Source organism: Dermacentor albipictus, chromosome 8 (assembly GCF_038994185.2).
Source record: "Dermacentor albipictus isolate Rhodes 1998 colony chromosome 8, USDA_Dalb.pri_finalv2, whole genome shotgun sequence".
NCBI lineage: Eukaryota > Metazoa > Arthropoda > Arachnida > Ixodida > Ixodidae > Dermacentor > Dermacentor albipictus.
The window spans coordinates 98,746,142-98,766,185 of record NC_091828.1 but is presented as its reverse complement, the minus strand read 5'-3'; the positions used below and the strand labels follow the sequence as shown (position 1 = coordinate 98,766,185).

The following is a 20,044-nucleotide window of genomic DNA, read 5'->3' as shown; positions in this document are numbered from 1 at the left end:
CTTGTCAGCTCCAATTGGCTCAAAATGCTGCCATTACAGAATAGCACCTCGGCATTTGAGTATACCAAGGATTGGAAGACTGCGCAGCACGGATTCGGACCAACAGCATCGGGCCGTCCAGCGGGCTCCTAGCTGCTTAATGACTTTTAGGGTCTTGGCAATAATAAAGTTTTACAAATGGACGAAGTAGTATAGTGATTTCAAAAAAACTTCATCCTTCCGGCTTCAAAAATGACATTGTCATTTTGCAAGTTGATTCTATTAATCAAATTGTTGCCGCCCCTTCACCGCCCCTTCCAATCTGTGAAGATGGTCGAACAGCGAAGCTGTACGTTAGATTCATCAAGTGTTACCCTATGCAAGTCGAGCTTCGCAATCAGTCTTTATATAACCTTTGGTGCACAGCTCGGGCTCGTCCCTAAGACAACGAGCCTGTTCACGAGCCAACTCACGCTCGCGGTAGGCAGCTTTTTCCTCAGCAGTACGCACTATAGGCCATGAGTATACTCGTGGCCTTCTCATAGTTGTAGCTTGGATGGAATGTGGCAGCACCACTAATCCAAATTTAAGCTCTGTATATATTGGGCGCAAGGTCGACCACTGGAGATGCGGGTGCTGCGCAATCGTTTTGATGGTTGGTTGGATTGGTTTGACAATTGACGTGGCTGCCGGCACGGCAGCCAGCAAGAAGTGGAGGTAGCCACTCGCTCTTGTATCGCGTTTCAATCGCTGGACACTGTTCGTTGGCCACAAACTGCCAGCATAGCATTTGTTTCTTTCAAAGCAGGATATAGAGTCAACCGCGACAAATTCGATATCGATCTGGCTCGATCGCCGAAAATACACCTTGCGACAGCCGTACAAGATTCGAGATAGCATTCCCACAGGGGGAAACGGGTAACTTCAACCCCTTTCCCCCTGTTGAGCTCTTCTTTTCCTTTCCCATTAACAGATTTGCTATATAAAAAAAATTAAGCTTACAGCGCTGCATATTAATGATTATGTTGCTATCAATTAACGTTTCACACCAGCAGCGACGTTGAATATTTAGGTCGATTCCTGTAGTATTTGTCGTTGCAGCCGTAAACCTCACCTGGAACACGGTATTCCGCAAACAGCATTACCGTTTACGGACAAGCGAAAATTCTCTGTTATGCCTGAAGCCACAAGTGCCATATGAGTAAACGAATACGTGTGTACCACCTATCAATCCTATAAACTTCCAACTAAAGGTTTACTTCTGATGCAATACTATTGCATAATAAATCAAGGAATTGCACTGTCGAGGTGTCACATGTGTAGAAGATGGCTCGCAAATGGAGTCTGCCACGTCGCTCGAACTTTAGCATAACTTCGCGATGTGTGGTTGTCCTTGTTGGATTTTTGTTGCCCCTTTATGCGACTGGAACATGGCTCATGCAAATTGTTTTTCATATACGAATACTATCTGAAATGAACCTTTAGTTGGAATTTAGAGCTTGTGTGTGTAGTTTCCCTTCTGTTTCGTCCCATTTATGTGCTGCGAAGTTACATAATCGAATATCGACTAGCCCAGCCTGATCTTTGAACACTGTTTCAAGTCTCTTTAGCATAATGGTGCTAGAATCAGGTGGTTGACCATAAAAGTGGGGGGGGGGGGGGGGGTCCGTCCACACGCAGTGTGGACGGCAGTGGAAATCAACATTCCAGTAGAAGTGCGAAGACCCAAGGTAGTTCGTACATATGCTGTATGCAACATCATCATCATCAGCTTGGTTACGCCCACTGCAGGGCAAAGGCCTCTCTCATACTTCTCCAACTACCCCGGTCACGTGCCAATTGTGGCCATGTCCCTGCAAACTTCTTAATCTCATCTGCCCACCTAACTTTCTGCTGGCCCCTGCTACGCTTCCCTTCTCTTAAAATCCAGTCCGTAACCCTTAATGACCATCGGTTATCTTCCCTCCTCATTACATGTCCTGCCCATACCCATTTCTTTTTCTTTATTTCAACTAGGATGCATGTCATTAACTCGTGTTTGTTCCCTCACCCAATCTGCTCTCTTCTTATCCCTTAACGTTACACCCATCATTCTTCTTTCCATAGCTTGTTGCGTCGTCCTCAATTTAGGAACCCTTTTCGTAAGCCTCCAGGTTTCTGCCCCGTAGGCTAGTACTATGCAATATAGGGGTGGGCAAATATTCGAATACGAGCCGTGTGTTCATACTTATTCGCATTGGTATTCGAAAAGTAACTACTCAGTATACTTTTTTAACATTTTAAACTAGTCAAATATTTCGCAACAACCAACTGTTTTAGTCTTGTTACTGCTTTCCATCTGCTTACATACACATTATCTCAAATTATGAGTGACGATAGCTGTCACAACAAAATGGGTAATGCAGCTCCAGAAGAGATATTTGGCAAGCGTAGTCTTAAGTGTTTCGGCAGTCTAGCCATGTAGTAGCATTATCTTTCACGCTGCAACCAGCAACGTTTTGCTTCCAACGTGCGTTACAACATACTTTCACATCCATTTACAACACACAAGTCCTTCAGCATTTCTTTCCTCAGCTGCCGATCATCTTATTTAGCATTTTCCGAAAGCTAGTCATACAAAAGCCATTAATTTTTGGCAAGCTTCTTAGCAACCAGGTTTCAAACATCTCCAGAGGCTATTCATGCAGTTGGACAATATGCAGTTTTCTGTTGAAAACGGATCCCTTGTCCTAGACAGCCAGCCGTCTTTGCACAAGTCGGTACAGGCATGGTATCCGCTCATAGCAAAATAAATGTTCCTGCTGTAAACACATGTAGCTGCTTTTGGACTATTTGATACCTACTATTCGTATTAGATTGGCATTAAAGAAAATGCGATATTCACCCACCTCTTCAACGTCACATTAACTGTGCTCGTCTGGTCCCTCTCTTGCCGCGTCGTGCAGCTTGAACCGTTTTTGTTGCACATACAGCGGAAATAAGCCAGACAACAAAAAAAGAGTTGCTTGCACATTTTTTTCTTCGTTTTTATTTCTCCACAACTCTTTCTAAACGTGACAAAATATGAGCCTCAGTTCTTCCACGGTGAGAAGAGGGTGTGAGCCAGTGCAAATTTCCCTCGGTAGAGAAGCAACAACTTGGTGGCGCAGCTTTGGTACACAATCGCTTTTTATATACAAGGTATGTACAAGAACTCCCACCATGTCGTCCTTCCCGCCAGCTTGTGTGTTTGTAGGCGATGGTAAATGAGCCATGGATGATAACTATCTCCATGTGTCCCGTTTCCCCCCCTCCCCACAACTTGAGGCATCCAAGTTACTATAGGAACAGGTTACGTTTACACAAGCACACAGTTTTATATTATTTTGTGCACCTAAGAGAAGGAAAAAAAAAAGGCAACAAACACCTACAACACTGCAAGACAAAAAAAAAGGCCATGCGCAAACTAAAGCACAGCGGGTCCGTAAACTTTGAAGAACTACTGAGACTCAGCAACGCCACCTTTACAAAAAAATGTGCGGTAAATACATGTTCTTTGAGAATAAAGAAAAGAAAGAAACAAACTTGGAGTGACTGACACTCACCACCAATAAAGGGGAAAAAAAAGAGTGGAAACCTTATATAACGACTCGAGTCTACACGACCAGAAACTGCACGCACAACACACAACTTTTTTTAGGATATTTTTTTCCTGTAACATGACCGATGCCCACCGCAATTTCATGGAGAATGTGCCAGACACCGAGGGCTCGTCTCGACTCGGAATGGCGTACCTCCGGTGAAACTAGGCAGACCGGTTGTCTTTTTTTTCTTTCTTGCTTCGACATCGAGGCTAATTATGGACAGAAAGAGTGGTTATACATGAAGGGTGCTGCCGGCGGTGTAAATCACAGGCAGAAATGCTCTCGGACTACACAAAGTGAAACAGTTACGAAAATGAAGAGTGTGGACGGCTAAAAAAAAATACAGTAAGGCTTCAATATAGAGGTCACGACTGTGACTGTCACGACTGTGACCGTCACAACTATGCACAGTCACGAGCACACACACCGGTTCATCAAGAATGCGAAACATGGGGAGAGGCAATCAGTAAGCTGGAAGAAAATTCAGTCCCCCAGCAAAGAAAAACAAAAAAAAAATTGGCAAGGAAAAAAGTTGAGGCCACCGAGGAAGCAAAAATAATACACGCAATGTGTTCGGCGCCCACTAGAGGGCAGTTTAGGTTGCTGCGAACCCCCCAAACAACCATCCACACCGTTGGAGCCAGACTTTTTGGGCGACAAGAGGTTTTTTTGTCACACGACACTAGTGATGATTTGGTCTTTCTCTCAACCCAACCCATGAAGAGTGTTTAGAGTAGGCAATCGATGCAGCATGTTGATGAACTCACCGGAGAAAGCATGTACGCCTACTTTCAATGGAGAGAAATTGACGAAAACTCTATATTCCAAGGAAAAGAAACTCAAGGTCACAAAACATTGCCCGCCGTGCACTCTGTACAAACACACCGGTCAGACCGGGACGATGGCGCCATAGTTGAAGGGCCATGCTTTTTGGTGGCCTGAGCTCTGGTTGCGCCTACAATGTACCGACATATGCGAAGATCTGCACCGATGACGCTGATGACCACTAAAGTGGTACTGGCGCCCTCCTGTGAACTGATGATGAAATTACTGCGGGTCCAAAATAAGTGTGGCAGCTCGATGCCGCACAGTGATGGGCTGTGAATGCCCTACCTCAGGAAGAGTTCTTTGCAGCATTGCATCACTTTTGCAAAAACAAAAGCAAAGCCAGAGTTTTTCAGCTGCAAAAGTCCCACGAACAGCGCCAACTTGCGCCGGCAGGTAACCACTTAGTCGAGCCTGCTTGAATCTGTGCACGGGCCGGCTCCTACACTTGCCTCTCGCACGCCCTCCGACAGTTTGTTCTCCCCCCAAATGCCGGAAGAATACAAAAAAATGCCGCTGCACAGTGAAGACTGTACCTCCCCCCTCCCCCGATGACGTCGTAGCAGAAGGGCGTGATGAAGTCGTGTCTGCATTAAAAAACGCCCACTGTGCCCGCCTCACCATTACAGCCAAGAAATCGTTTGGCTCGCGTGAGGCAAAGGGGGCAGAATGGAGGAGCGCTTTTACTGGACTGGATGATAAAAATGCCTAAATATGTCGGTCATGCATGCGACACACAAAGCCTCCGTCTACCCGTTCGAGCAGGAAGCAAGGGAGTTAAAATAAAATGCTTAAAATCTCTGCTCTTGCACTAATAAGTCCTCCCAGAGTTTGCGGAAGATCTGTCGTCAGCTTCGCTGCTGAAAACAAACACCGTGATGTTGGACAAGCTCGTGCGACCACAACTTGCCTGAAAGCCCTCACTGATGGAACAATACAATTCAACCGAAAGCGTGACGCTGGAGCTTTCTCTGATGCGTGTCCTGAAGAGCGCACACTTTGGTCACGGCGCTCACGAGACTATGATGATTGCGTTATCTACAGACTTAGGTGAGCCCGTGAGGCGCTGTGCTGCCGTAGCCCACACAGAAATGCAGCGGAACGGTGCTGCCATTTGGTTCAGGACTTGAGAAATTGAAAACCTTGGAAAAATCTACAAAGCCTATTTTCGATATCACAGTCTTATCTGGAATAAACATCCAGAGCATAAAAAAAGAAAGAACGAAAATTCACGTCCCAAGCCCTTTCCAAGCTTGAGAAACCTACGATGATGCCATCGCCTTTGGACTGCAGCCTCCCCGACTTCTGACTGGAGCTCGAGTGCCCCGGTAAAATTCAATCGAGCCGACGGTTGAAAGCGTGGACCTCAGAGGGAGGCTCCCCCGTCTTAGCTTCCGAAATGCGCAGCTCTTGGCCCACGACTCATCCTCAAACGGTGCGGTCAAATGTAGAGCTGAGCCAGTGGCTGAACAAGCCAACTTGCGTCTTGGCTCAACCCGACGTCCGCAGCTGCTTGGAACACATACTGGTGTTGAGACACACAAGGTGAAGATGTATCCAAAGCTGCAGCCAAAGCCGAGCACCACAGAACACGTGCACAGTACGCCTGGCTTTGCGGCATCCTTGTGCAATGCAACCAACTTCCGAGCGAAGCAGGTTTCCGAAAGGAACATGCAACTAAACATGCATCAACGCTTGCTTTCTTGAATGGCCACTCACAACTGGCGACCAAAATGCACTCAAAAGGCATGATGGGTGAAGGGTCGACGACCCCGCACATGTGGTGGCAACAAGAGCTAAGTGCAACGCCCCCATTCCTTTTTTTTGCCCTTGGAGAACAAAGCAGCAGCATCATCCTAGAAATGACTTTCTTCTAGGACAGGCACAAAACACTATTGATACAAAACTTGCACTTCATTTCAAAGAACACTTCTGTAGCAACAAACAAACCCCCAGTGACGTTCATAAACAAGTTTAAGTTGGCAGTACATGCATAACGTTGATACTACTGCCATTTTGTTTTGTGTGTGTTTTCAAAGTGGAAAAGCCTACCCTCTCCAAACACACGCCAAAGGCCTCCGTGCAAACCCGAGGCAGTTGAAAGAGAGAGCAAGTAGTGTTGTCTCGTCCTCCCGACACCACATCCGAGCGGAGTGTGCTACCACCGCAGGCTCCTTCAAGAGCCAACGCCGGACTGCCACGCAGATGAGCACAAAGCGTGGGACGGAGCTCCATGTGTAAAGCGCAGCGCTTCTTTTCGTAATCTTTGTACGTTTCGAGCTTACTTTATACTTTTTTTTTTCTGGTTGTCGTCCATTTGCACGTGTCACCTCAATTTACTGGACCCCTGAGCTTTACGACCGACATCTCACAGTTCAGCAGAGGAACATCTTGGAACGACGAAAATCTCCTTCAAAGGTGGCAGCACGACAACTCGCCAACAACCGAAGTTTTCAAGCGGCCACCATGACATACAGACACGAAAAAAAAAAAGATATATATAGGGAAGAAACTGATGGGTGAAAAATTCTAAAGGAACAAATGCTCACAGGAAAAATCGCACCTGCCTCAGCAGAAGGCAGCGACGACGACCGGAAAAAAACGCTGCCATGAGCAGCAGCCAGGAGGATGCCAAAACAACCACGAGAAAGAGAAATGCAGCACTGAAAATTACCAACAAGTTTTTTTTTGTTTGTTGCTTTCCTCACATTATCTGCATGTGTCTTGTCAGAAACAAGATGTCTTCGTACAAGCCATTACCTTTGCAGAGCTAGTTTGTCAGCAGAGTGAATCGCTGTTCAATTCACAGCAAATGCAAAAGCTGCGGTGACACCTGTTCATGCGCATGCAACATCGGCAGCAAATCTGTCCAACAGATTCCTCTGGCGTGCCAGGTCCCGAGTGATTGCTAAAAGAATTCGGATTTCAGGTCTTTCATGAAAACAGACTTCCAAAGCCTCTCTTATCTGACTGCCGTGAAACAACATGCAAATGACTTCAGAGGTAAAAATGTGGGAGCAAAATGTGTTGCTGCTAGCAGGGAGGGACAAAAAACAGCGGAAGAAACCTGGCGACCGCGCACACGAAAACCAGCACAAAAGTACATCCGAACGCGAACATTGGGCCCTTAATTTCTCATTCACTTTTCCTTAAGCACTAGCTTCGTGTCACGATCATCGAGGATGATGTGAATCTACCCTGCAGAACGGTTGCGTTCGTCCCTTTTCTGACAAATTACAGACAGCCACACGTTTCTAGAGATTCCCAACATCACCACACTGCACGCAATGAAAACAAGAAGTTGCACGTTGGTTGCGCCACTTGGCCATGAAAACATGTTTGCTCTGACAAGGCCCGCAACATCGCGGCTTGCGGAGCCCGTGCCGATTTACAACTGTGTTGGCCACGACATCAAACAGTCACAAACACATTTTAGCTGTGACAAAGCGTGGAACGTCACAATTTGCAGAGCCAATGTTGACGGAAGAGTGCAAGTCACACCACCAGACCATCAAAATGCGTCGCCTGTGATGCATCACAGCTTGTAACACCGATGTTGACGTTACCAGTCTCTGCGAGTCACAACTTCATCCCATCAGAATGTGTCGGTTCCAACAAGGCATGCTTGCAGAGCCTAAAGGACTGCCGCCGGTCCTTGTCGCTCGTGCCACCAGAGCAATTAAAATTATTTCCGCTGTGACAAAGCATGCAGTGCCGGACTGAAGAGCCAACGTTAAACATGGCCATCAGTGATTGGTCTCCTAGGATAAAAAAAAAAAAGTTTCGCCGGCACTGCACTTCTACTCAGAACATGGCCAAACATCATTGCTGCAACCACTTTGAGATAAAGGATGGAGAACAATGGGAAAATCAAAGGGAGGAACATTGTGTAAAGAAAAAATAAAGCACAGGTCAGCGTTAACAGTCATCAAGACAAAGAGCTGGTAAAGAACAAAAAAAGAAAAGAGAAGCTAGAGAGAGAGCAAAACGCCCTTGTTTTTCTTCCCCCGCGAGCGAGAACCTAGTGTGGGGGGTTAGCATTAAGCCGGCACCTGGTAGTACAGGCTGGGCGGGACGTACGCCGCGTTCTGCGCGTACTGTCCGTAGCCGCCGGCGTACACGGAACCCTGCTGGTGATGCTGGGGCGGCATGTAGCAGTGCTGCGGGGCCATGCCGTGATGCGGACCCATGCCCTGGGCTCGGAATCCTGCGGCTGCTCCATACTGAGTCGGGTGGTGCATCATGGCAGCGCCGTTGGGGGGAGACGGGCGCGGCTGAGGCGCCTGGGGTTGCTGCTGCTGCTGCTGCTGTTGCTGCTGTTGGGGTTGCTGCTGCTGCTGCTGCTGCGGCTGCTGAGCCGGCTTGTAGCCGCTGGCGGCTAGTCCAGAAGTCTGGTTACCAGCGCTGCCTGCCAGGCCGCCGGACATTGGCTTCGGCTGGTTGTTGTAGCCATTCGGGCCACTGCGCTGGTAGGCAGGCTGACCGCCGTTGTTTTGCATCTGCGGGAAGTAGTTGCACAGAGGTGAACAAGCATGATGGTAACAGGAGATGAAACACTCCTAAATCCCGAAATAACCGACCTCTCCAGTAAGAAGGAGTACAACCCCCACTCGGGGGTTATTTCATGTACACTACAAAACTGCACCTTGATATGCTGAGCCCGAAGTTCACAGCGTTTGCCATATGGTTAAATTGCCATTCAAGCCCGTTGCTTGTTCAGCAACACAGGAAACATGCAGCTGTCCTTTCAGCAGGTGCAATATAGACCTTTATATAGACATAGACCAGCCTATGTAAGGCAGGACCGTAACAAAAGTTTAAGAACATGCTTCCTCCACTAGCTAAGCTATGCGCTACCCACCGCCACTCCCAACACCTGAGAAACGCACAGTACGCTCATTCTCTCCCAGAAGCCCTCTCACCAACAAAACAGGGATGACTAGACATAGCACATTTATTCTACTTCACGATTAGATACAGCAGCCGAGGCTGATTAGACATTCGCGAAAGTTAAGGGTGCCTAAAGGGGCGCAGGATGTGTGGTTAAATGCAGTGTGCTCGTAGCATGTTGACAGCGCTTAGGAACAGACACCAAAGTGGGAGGGAGGGGAAGAGGCCATGAAAGCTTAGCCTTAGGAGACGGACTCAAAGCCCAACGTACCTGTGGTCGGTTGTTGAAGCCGTTCTGCATGGGCCGTCCGCCACCAAACCCATTCTGCTGTCCAACACCTCGGTATCCGCCGCCACCTCCGGGCCCACTGCGGACCTGGGCAGACCCACCCATGCCTCCGCCGTAGCCGCGGTTGTTTCCGTAGCCACCGCCATTGCGCTGCTTGTTGTCATTGTTGTCATTCTGGAGGCTCGCCAGTGGCTGTCCTGGTGCTCGGAAGCGACGGACTGCAAATAGAAAGAAGTCCCAGGTGTCCTTAGCTATCACCCAAGAGATGCAAAGACGAAAGCCTTGTAAAGCCTACTGTAATTCACCTCAATCCACCTTAATACTCCTAATTTACCTTAATCTTCATACATCCACTTTAATCAACCTTAAAGCACCTTAATCCACCCTAATGCACCTTAATCCAATCACTAATCAATCATTAACTTTGCTAATCTTTAATCATCTCTTATACACAGCTGGACATGCTTTGGTTCGCTTCTGGTCTTCCTTGGGTCAGACGACATTTTCTCTACTTCACAACACGACCTTAAAATGGAGATCTAAGGCTTTCGCCCTAAAAACAAACTTCAGTTGGCACTTTATGGGAGAGTGTTGCCTACAGGTAACACACCAGAAAACATCTCTTTCCTTGTTGAATTTTGGTTTTGAGTACGACATTTTAGCTAAATGTCTTTGGCCAACACTGAATGACAGGCAGCAAGTGTCATTTGCCGGATTCGAGCAAGAAGTAGGGAGGTGGAAGAAAAAGCTTGGTGTGTACCTCGCTTTCTTTTGGGTGCACGGTCATGGGCCACCGACCGATGCAAGATGCCCTGTTGCAGTGGTATAATGCAGGTAACGCAGAGAAAATGCAATGTACAGCTCTGTTTCTCATCCGACCGGAACTGCCTGTGGAAGTTCCACACGATGGAATGGGTGGCTTAGGGGTGAAGCTCACTTCCAGTGCTCTGCCTGACGTTGCCAGTCTATTGCGAAAATAGCTCCTGCAAATAGTTTTTTCTTTCTTTCGTTGAATGTTTCTTATTCTCTGTTCACATTGCGATGAAAAATGAATTCTTCCTAGGAGAATGCGGAACAGAAAACCACAAAGATATGTCCTCGAGGAATGCAGAACAGAAAACCAGAAAGATAGGTGAATTTTAACACTAGGTGGTCTATTCTATCTTATTGTGCTGTTGTAGATAGAGTGCTAATCAGTCATAGATATATTTTTTTATTCCCCAGCTTGAACTGACCCAGGTGAGAATCTGGGAATTCTTTCAGGAGTGTTCTAGTTTCCGCAGCTCTCGCTTCACCGCCACAGAAAGTTGCCCACGAGTATAGGTAACTGCAAGAAACTATGCTCGTTCCATTTCGACATGGTTGTGCCAACTCCTGTGGCAGCTGAACAATGGGAGAGGCTCCATTTTACTCTTAGAGCCTCTACACCAGAACACCAGGCTTCTCAAGATTAAAAACCAAACAAAGGTGGATGTACAAAATTTATCTACACATTCTTTCCACTCATGAAATAAAAAGCACCGACTTATTGATTGATCTAAACAAAAAATGAAGGCTTGAAGTGATCAGCAGTTGTCGTACAAGGTGTGTTGCTGGAGTCTACGTTTCGACAAGGGCGCTTGTTTTCGTCGGGGCTCCGACAAAGTGCCCTTGCTGAAACATTGGCTAAAGCAGCATTCCTCGTTCGCCCTTTGCATGAATCCTCTCAAGGGTGTAACCAATGAAAAAGAAAGAAAAAAAGAAACCTACTGTTGCGGCCGCCGCTGAAGGCGCCGCTTCGGGCCAGGTTGGCCATTTCGTACAGCTTGGGGTTGACCGCCTGGTTGGCCTCCTTGAGCACGGCAATCAGCTCCTTGGCCTGCTTCATGTTGTTGGGCGTGAAGAAAGTGTACGCCGTGCCCGTCTTGTTGGAGCGTGCCGTCCGGCCGATGCGGTGGATGTAGTCCTCAGAGCAGTGCGGGTAGTCGTAGTTGATGACGAACCGGATGTCGTCCACGTCTGTGAATGCACTTTCAGAGTTAGCCGCGCTACTACCACGAACAAATCTCCCCCGCGAGATCCTGTCCCTTGCGAATCTTTTCAATGTATTGTCTACGTAGTTAAGGCTAGTACCCTAACAAGCTACTACAAGAAGCACTCAGTTTTCTTTGTGCTAAGCGAAGACTGCCAGGTAAGCAATTAAACATCTTGCACATTCATTAGCAGCATACAATCTTGCAAGAGCATGCATGCTTAGTAAACAATACAAGGTATGCAAAAGCTAGTGTTCAGAAGATGACTAGTACTAGTCTTCAGGAAAAGGATTCACAAGCATCTGCCAAATCCTGGGTCATTTTGTCATCCAATGCACAAATTCCTCTCTCAATAGTGGTTGGAACTATAAGGAGCTAATGGGCACTTCAATGTTTCCTTTTTTTTTACCATGATGCTCAATGAGGACAACCAATTTATAATCTTGACGAGCCAGATAACTAGCAAGCAGGAATAAAAATAGAGTGGATACGTCCTGCTTGAAATATGTATCTTTACAAAAGCACATACGTTCAATAAGTATTGTCAGGTGCTTGAAGACTAGTCCTCGGAACGCAGAGAGTCTTCAAGTTTCTACAAGTAACTCTACTGTCTGCCATACTTTTAGTCATTTTGTCATATGACACACACTGCTCAACTTGTTCCTCTTGTTAAAGTGGTTTAGCACCTTAACCTCCGATACCATTACCATCCGACAAGGACAAGTGCCAGCATAACCTACTGGTGAAGTCAGATGATCATGAACTCAAGAAGTTATGGAACTAAAACCACCATTAACAAGGGAAGCACGTTTAGCAGTGTGCGTCATAAGTAAAAATGGCTTAAAAGGTTTGACAGACGTGAAACACGTTAACGAAGACTTTTCTTGAAGTTTAATCTTCAGAAGTTGAGTAACACGAAGTCTTTACTTGAAGTCTTCAGAAAAGGTCTCCGCAAAGGTGTTTCCATGTTTGCCAAATCTGTTTGCCATTTTGTCCCATGACACAGACAAACGTGTTCCTCTTGGTAATAGTGGTTAATTGCATTAACTTCAGACTTCATATCTGACAGGGAAAGGCTATTTAACCACAACATTACGCTTCCGTTTCCATTGTGTTCAATGTAGACCGATAACTAACAAGTAATATAAACAACCTTGAAGACTGAGAAGAGAAGACTAGGAAGACTTAAGGCATCTTGTGCTGACAAAAAAAAAAAAAGTATGCCTAATAAATACTGCCATGTGCCAAAAGACTAGTCTTCAGAAAGGAACTACTATGGTCTTCAGGAAAGTCTTCGCAAAGGTGTTTTCACATATGCCAAACTTTTAACCATTTTGTCCTATGACACACACTGCTGTACAAGTTTCTTTTGTAACAGTGGTTTAGTACTCTAACTTCCAACTTATAAGTGATAGCTACACAAACATGACCTTAGATTTCTCTCGGTCAATGGAGACAACCAGCCAATACACAAAAGCTTGAACATGGCTAGTAACGAGGGGTAGAAGGAACCTTCGATGCCTTTCGCACACAATCGAGCAGCTGCACCTAATAAATACTGCCAGTGATTAGTCTTCAGGAGGCGACTAATCTTCAGAAAAAGTCTTCGCAAAAGGAGTGTTCATGTGTGCCAAACCTTGGGACCATTTTGTCTTAGGACACACATGCCGCTCAAACCATTCGGCCAACAGCACTCAGTCCAGACAGCTTCCACTGCTCCAAGCCCAGACTTGCGCAAGGGCAAACGCGAGTCAGCCGTGGGGTGGTGGGACAACTTGTCAGTCAAAGGCCACGCGCGCCACATCCGGGCCTAGTTCCTTCGTCCCACCGGCAAACGCCACAGCTCCCCACATTGGCCGCTGCGTCGTCCCGCGCAAACGACTCCCAACGCCACCTATACTCCAGCAGTAGTGCAGACCGGACATGTGTTAAAACATGTAGCATGACAAAGGTTTGAAGTGAGTTTCTAGTGGACAGTGCCGTGTTTTCACTGTGAATGCGAGACATACACATGTAACAATGAAAAAGCAAAACCCAGACACTTCTCTGGGAGGTTCGTCAAGGTGTTTTCATAGACACACACACACAAAAAAAAAGATAAGAAAATTAAAAGGGGGAGGAAGGAGAGAGAGAAAACAGTAAGAGTAGTTAGCGAAGCAGGGTTCATAGCAGTATGTTTCTTTGTCACCAACATCTTGCCCGTTACGCACGCGGTGCTTTACCAATTAGGCTACTGCAGCGACCATTTTCTTGTCCACTTACACAGCTGCAGTGCAGGCTAATGCTGGCTAATACGTTAGCTTGAAAACAGAATATTGTATTCAATAATGAGAACAGTTTTTTTGTTGTTCTATAGGCGGTATTCACATGGTAATCCACAGCAACAGCTCCCTCAGAGAAGCGTCAATCTTTGAGGCAGTGCTTTTGTGTGCTGCCATAGTTTGAGCACCACTGCCCACAACTGCGAGCCTGTGCACAAGAAAGGCTTAGCCAGAGACTCTCCACAAAGGTGCAAAACGAACTCTATTAGCTTGAAACTTGAGTTACATCAACCTTGTGGCCACATGTTCATACAAAATTAAGTCACTTAGATGAAATTTTTCGGGTTTCGAACAGATTGAAAACAGATACTGAAGGGCTTTCGATCATTTGAACGACTACTACAAACCCTGAATGTTACAAAAAGAAAAAGAAAGAAGAAGAAAAAATCATGCAATAATATGAAAATACCACACATTGCCACAACTTCTTTTAACTGGCCAAGCATATCTCAAAGACAAAAAGAAACTTCTCAGTCAGCTTAATTCACCAGATTAAAGCTCAAAATTTTGTTTCATTGCTCGTTTAAATTTTGTTCCCACAACACCTCACCAGCGACATCATGACATCACAAATGTCATGGCATTTTATTACGGTACAAAATGCGCCACTGTTGATCTCTCGTTTATTCTCGAAGGCAATGCAATTCTGCCTCCTAGCCATACAAACTGCCCAACTATTCCCAAGCAGAATGTTGCTGAAATACAGCCTTTGCAAAAAGTCCCTGGCGTGGAAGTTGCGGGGCCTTTCGGTTTCGCATTCTAACTTGACCTAATCAGCTAGCGTTTCCCAGAAAGCCGGCTCAAGCTTGCTACTTCTCTTGCAGTGTCCCTCTGACTTCCCTGCACCATTTACTCTGTGTGGCCACATGTTTGAATGGGGTCCCTGAATAACTAGCACGTGCGCACAGATTGGCACGGCTTGGACGTCATAGCTCGGCGCACATGCTGCCAAATAAAAGGTGTTGGGCAAGACACAAATGACTACCCATAAAAAAACCCATAATTTAAAGAACCCATAAAACCCCGTAATTTTTACTCAATCGCTATCCCCAACATAAGGATGAGGAACCAAACCTTACCATGCAAGACGACATGACTGCATCACAAGAAACGCAGCTGACAAGACATGTGCTTACCAAGTCCGCGGGCTGCCACATCTGTAGCTACCAAGATCGGAGAGCGGCCCGAACGAAACTCTGCACAGACATGAGAAATGGTTTGCGAGGTTAACGTCCTGAAGCAACACGTGGGCCGTGAGCTTGGGCTTCCGGAATTTTCCCAAACAAACTTGCTCGAAGTAAGCACCCCTCTGGTGTACTTTGGCAATCGGAATACTTGCAACAGTAAGGTCGGAGACCGATGAACAGATGTTTTTCACGGAGTTTTCTTTCACGAAACATAACGCCACACTCGTAAAGTGGTAGAACGAACCCCAACTCATAAGCCTTACTAAAAATTTGGGACAGCTCGTAGGTGTCCATTGTGTCTGTCTTATATTCTAAGAAACTGAACATTCTACAATTTTGAATACCGTATTTACTCGCATAATGATCGCACTTTTTTTGTCAGAAAAATTGACGCAAATTCAGGGGTGCGATCATTACGCGAGTTAAATTTCCCGCGAAAAAAAAAAAAAAATTTTCGCCCCGTGTTTGCTGCGGGATGCGCGATTGCGGGTGCGGGACACCAAAACAAAAATGGCGGCCGGCGGAGCAAGCCGAGCGCGCCGAACGCGATTTTTTTTCTTCTCGTGAGTACATTACGTGCATTGAAACAGTTTCTTCCGTATCAGTGATGACTAATATCGTTAATATCAGCAAGTTTGCGGCAGTAACGTAGCCATGTCCACTTTGAGGGGACAGAAACAGGTGGGCGCGCTTAGCTGCCAGTGACATAGAAATGCATGGGCGACGTGCTGCGGAAACTGCGACATCTGTCTTCACTACTATCCTAATACGGCACGTTTCCGCTAAGGGTGGGCGAATATCTTAGCTGTGTTACAAGCGTCGGCGTATGAATAGGGTACACTTTTAACGTATCAGAGTAAACGTGGCTACTATCATTGCCACGCGCGATTTTTTGCGTGCTCACGAGTGCAAAATCAGATGAAAAAAATCGAAATGCGCCTTTATTGTTTTTCGGAACAGTGGTTGCGCTTACTAGACAATCACATGAAAGAAGACAGGACAGGCGCAAACTAACAACTGAGGTTTATTCGAGAAAAAACACTTATATATCACACAATGCCAGCGCAGGCGCTTCAGGGTATCAGCAGCATAATCAGAAAAAACCAATGGCGTGGCTTACCTAAACATACTATCTAAGAAACGAGCCTCCCTATTGTAGAGCATGACCGATGTGTCACTGATGCATGCTTGTCCCTTCTTTTTTATGAAATATGATTCAAGAAGTTCTCGTGCTTTGTCATTATGGCACTTGCGCAGGATCTTAACTTGGTCGAGCAGAGGCCTGCATTTGTGGTCTAAGCAATGCATCGGTAAATGACGTTGCTCCCGGTTAATAATTGATCTTTCGTGTTCACGGATTCGTACGTTTAAACAACGTCCCGTCTGGCCTATGTAGGCCAGACGGGACGTTGAACACGAAATCCGTGTTCGAATCCGTGAACACGAAAGATCAATTATTAACCGGGAGCAACGTCATTTACCGATGCATTGCTTAGACCACAAATGCAGGCCTCTGCTCGACCAAGTTAAGATCCTGCGCAAGTGCCATAATGACAAAGCACGAGAACTTCTTGAATCATATTTCATAAAAAAGAAGGGACAAGCATGCATCAGTGACACATCGGTCATGCTCTACAATAGGGAGGCTCGTTTCTTAGATAGTATGTTTAGGTAAGCCACGCCATTGGTTTTTTCTGATTATGCTGCTGATACCCTGAAGCGCCTGCGCTGGCATTGTGTGATATATAAGTGTTTTTTCTCGAATAAACCTCAGTTGTTAGTTTGCGCCTGTCCTGTCTTCTTTCATGTGATTGTCTAGTAAGCGCAACCACTGTTCCGAAAAACAATGAACCAACTTGCCCAACAACGCATCCTGCTCAACTTTATTGTTTTTGTTGACATCACCCATTATAAAGCCAACCCATAATAAAGGCAAGTTTGGTTGTACCTCATTTTGTCATAGATGTGCGGAAAGTGATGAAAGTAATGAAATGAGGCATCTACTTAAGAATGTTTGGTGCGTGCAGGCCGCTTGGCTTGTCTTGAAGAGTCGTTCGCGTAGCATTCGACAGATGGTAAGCGCGATCATTATTAGCTAGACTTAGCACACGACATATCGCTACGGCAAGTTCGGGGTGCGATCATTACGCGGGAAATAAAAAAAATCTAATTTTGACGACAAAATTTAGGGGTGCGATCATTACGCGAGTGCGATCATTATGCGAGTAAATACGGTAAAATATGAATCTAACAGCAAAGACCATTTGATGCGAATTCAAAATATCAGAATTTGTTGGGTACTCAGCACCAAATGGTGCATGCAACAACAGTGTTATGTAAAAACACCCTTTTAATCATGTAATTAATATGTGATAATGTAATGATGCAATAACCACCAATTGGGCTCCATAGGATAATAACGTGATATAATGCGTTACTTTGCTTGATGTGTTTTGCTCATGAGATAACAATGGCACAAACAGCATCTATCACCTGCGAGAACCGCCAACCAACACGCACATGTGAAAACAAGACCATGCATATACCACACATATCGCACTTAGTTTTCACACAAATATATGCTCCCAGAATACTGTGTGGCTTAAGTGCGACATAAAAATATTACAATATGAAATTTCTCCACCAGCTTGCTGTGGGATGAGTATGGTTCAACATGCACTGCATAATTTCAAGCTCGCAAATTCGCCGTCATGGCCCCTCTCCCCTTTAAACTGCTTTACGACAGGCAACTGACTTGCTGTCATAGCAAATACTGATGTTTTCACACCTTCAGAATCAAGAGCGCTTTCCTCCGGCCTCAAGAAACAACAAGACTGTCCCAGGAAGCTTTGTTTGTAAACAGCGGGGGAGGGGGTGGAGGAAAGAAAGACTATTATGGACTACTCACCGTTGAGCACCCAGTCCCGCTCCGACTGAGACTTGTCCCCATGAATGCATATAGATGGTAACCTTTTAAGCAAAGAAAGCAACAACTGTAGCCCGTTGAATGCACGGCACAATGCAAAGAAGAAGTTTTCAGACATATTGTAAGTAAGAGAAAGAAAGACAGAAACAACAGCCAGCAGTTCTTGCATCAGACATTACACTCTGCCCTTGCCCTTTTACACTAAACTGAGGGCAACAAACGATTGAAAGACTTAAAAAGTTCGGGAGGGGCAGTAATGTCACGCTTACCCGCTTCTCCTCATCCTGCGTGTCAGCTCGTCAACTTTTTTCTTGGTTTCGGCGAAGATCAGAGTCTGCACATCGAAAACAGAAAAAAAAAGTCCTTAAAGCCCCCCCTTCTGCGCAACCAGCCGTACCCTTTCTCGCAACACTGCAAGTGACACCGGCAGAGCAGGTCACTGACCTTGTTGTCTTGTTCACTGATGATTTCCTTGTGCAGTTCCAACAACCTGCAGCAGGCAAAAAGCAAAAAAAAACACCGGCAGTTGAGTAATACGCCGTGTTAGAAGCATAGAGGTGTTGAAGAAAAGTTTGTAACAGGCTACTGGCAGAAGTACGATCGAGCCCGGCTATAACAATTCCAATGGGACTAAAATATAACTCGAATAAAACTGAGTTCTAACTAAGGAGAGCCCCTTTAAGTCTACTGCAGAATCTCGATGATACAAATCTCTCGGGACAGCGCAAAATATCTCACACCCGAAGTTTGTATCCCCCCCAAAACATAGACAACCAGGAACTGAGGGAAAAAAAAAAAAAAGAGGGGGGGGGGGCACAGGAATAAAATGGCCGACTTGCCCAAAATTTTTTATTTCTTTTTTTCGGAGTCCCAGGCCCTTCTTTATTTCGGGCAGAATGTTTGGCAGAAATAGGTACGCAGCAGACTGAGAAATTTTCACTATCTTAGTGTGTAATCGAAAACAGCAAGAAAATCGGCCTTCGGGAGGCATTATCTCCTCCCTGATCGCACGAGCACGGCTTTCTGTTGACGCAGTGCCGCCAACTCGCTGTCGCCGCAAACACGAGAGATCGGAGATTCAGGTAGCCACAGCACTGCATCCATCCATGTAGAATTAGAAGCAACAAAAGCAAGTGCAATAAGGGAAACCTGGCGTCGCAATTTGTGTCCAGAGTCATGTGACTCGGAGTGGCCAACTTGAATTTGAATCACTGGTACGCCTGTTTTGCGCATGCATTTTGGCAGCAGCGAGCTGTGCACTGCGCATGTTCCGAGGCCAAAATTTCAATATCTGCCTGGTTACGTCGAGCTTCTTTCATCGCTGCGTTCTAGCTGGCGTCTGATCGTGATAAGGACACAATCTGCACAAGGTAAGGGAATCCATTTACTAATCTTAGAGGCAGTGAGGCTACTTGGCATCATGCAATCTGAGGGTGCAAAGGTAGAAAAGTTTCCAATCGCCATCAGGCACCAAAGACAATGGCAGGCGTGAAATATGGAGATAAGGCTACCCATGGAATCGAATGCCGCCGACCTCTGAAATGCGCCAAGATGGCTTCACATGCAACTCCAGGCTCCTGATAAAGTTGCAAGGTCCTTGAAAACGGCTGACAGGTTGCATCACAATGCCCAAAGCAAGTTTATTTTCTGTTTTTGGGAAGAGCGACGTAGGGTGAATGACGCATAAGGCGACTGCTCTACCAGCCTGAAAACAGCCACAACAACGCTCTACAGGTGCGGGGCCTCCTCGCCAGCCCTTCCAGAAATTGCTCCGTGGCTCGATTGTCATCATCCCACTGCGGCGTGAAAAGTGGCTCGCATCTTCGAAATTTAGCACGATGTAAGCTAATGGACTTACTTGCTCCAGGACTTTTAGAACTATTCGTATCAGGAATGATCATACACTACCGAGATTATTCTACTGTAGTGTGCGATCGACGTGAATTTAGCCTTCAAGTGTGGCTTTTTGGCAGTGCGTGTCACACTGCCATA

At 46.1% G+C, this 20,044-nt stretch overlaps 1 protein-coding gene across 1 annotated transcript in view; it reads right to left on the bottom strand.

Annotated features, from left to right (window-relative positions):
• Window positions 1–2,975: 2,975 nt before the first annotated feature.
• LOC139048888 (uncharacterized) overlaps window positions 2,976–20,044 on the bottom strand; it is a 42,914-nt gene continuing 25,845 nt past the window's right edge. Inside the window, exons 10-16 of the mRNA XM_070523806.1 lie at window positions 18,497–18,542; window positions 18,322–18,386; window positions 18,035–18,096; window positions 15,076–15,135; window positions 11,356–11,604; window positions 9,589–9,824; window positions 2,976–8,926 (exon numbers count right to left, since the gene is read on the bottom strand). Coding sequence (XP_070379907.1) covers window positions 8,468–8,926; window positions 9,589–9,824; window positions 11,356–11,604; window positions 15,076–15,135; window positions 18,035–18,096; window positions 18,322–18,386; window positions 18,497–18,542 — 1,177 coding nt within the window. The 3' untranslated portion in view covers window positions 2,976–8,467. The remainder of the gene's footprint in view (window positions 8,927–9,588; window positions 9,825–11,355; window positions 11,605–15,075; window positions 15,136–18,034; window positions 18,097–18,321; window positions 18,387–18,496; window positions 18,543–20,044) is intronic.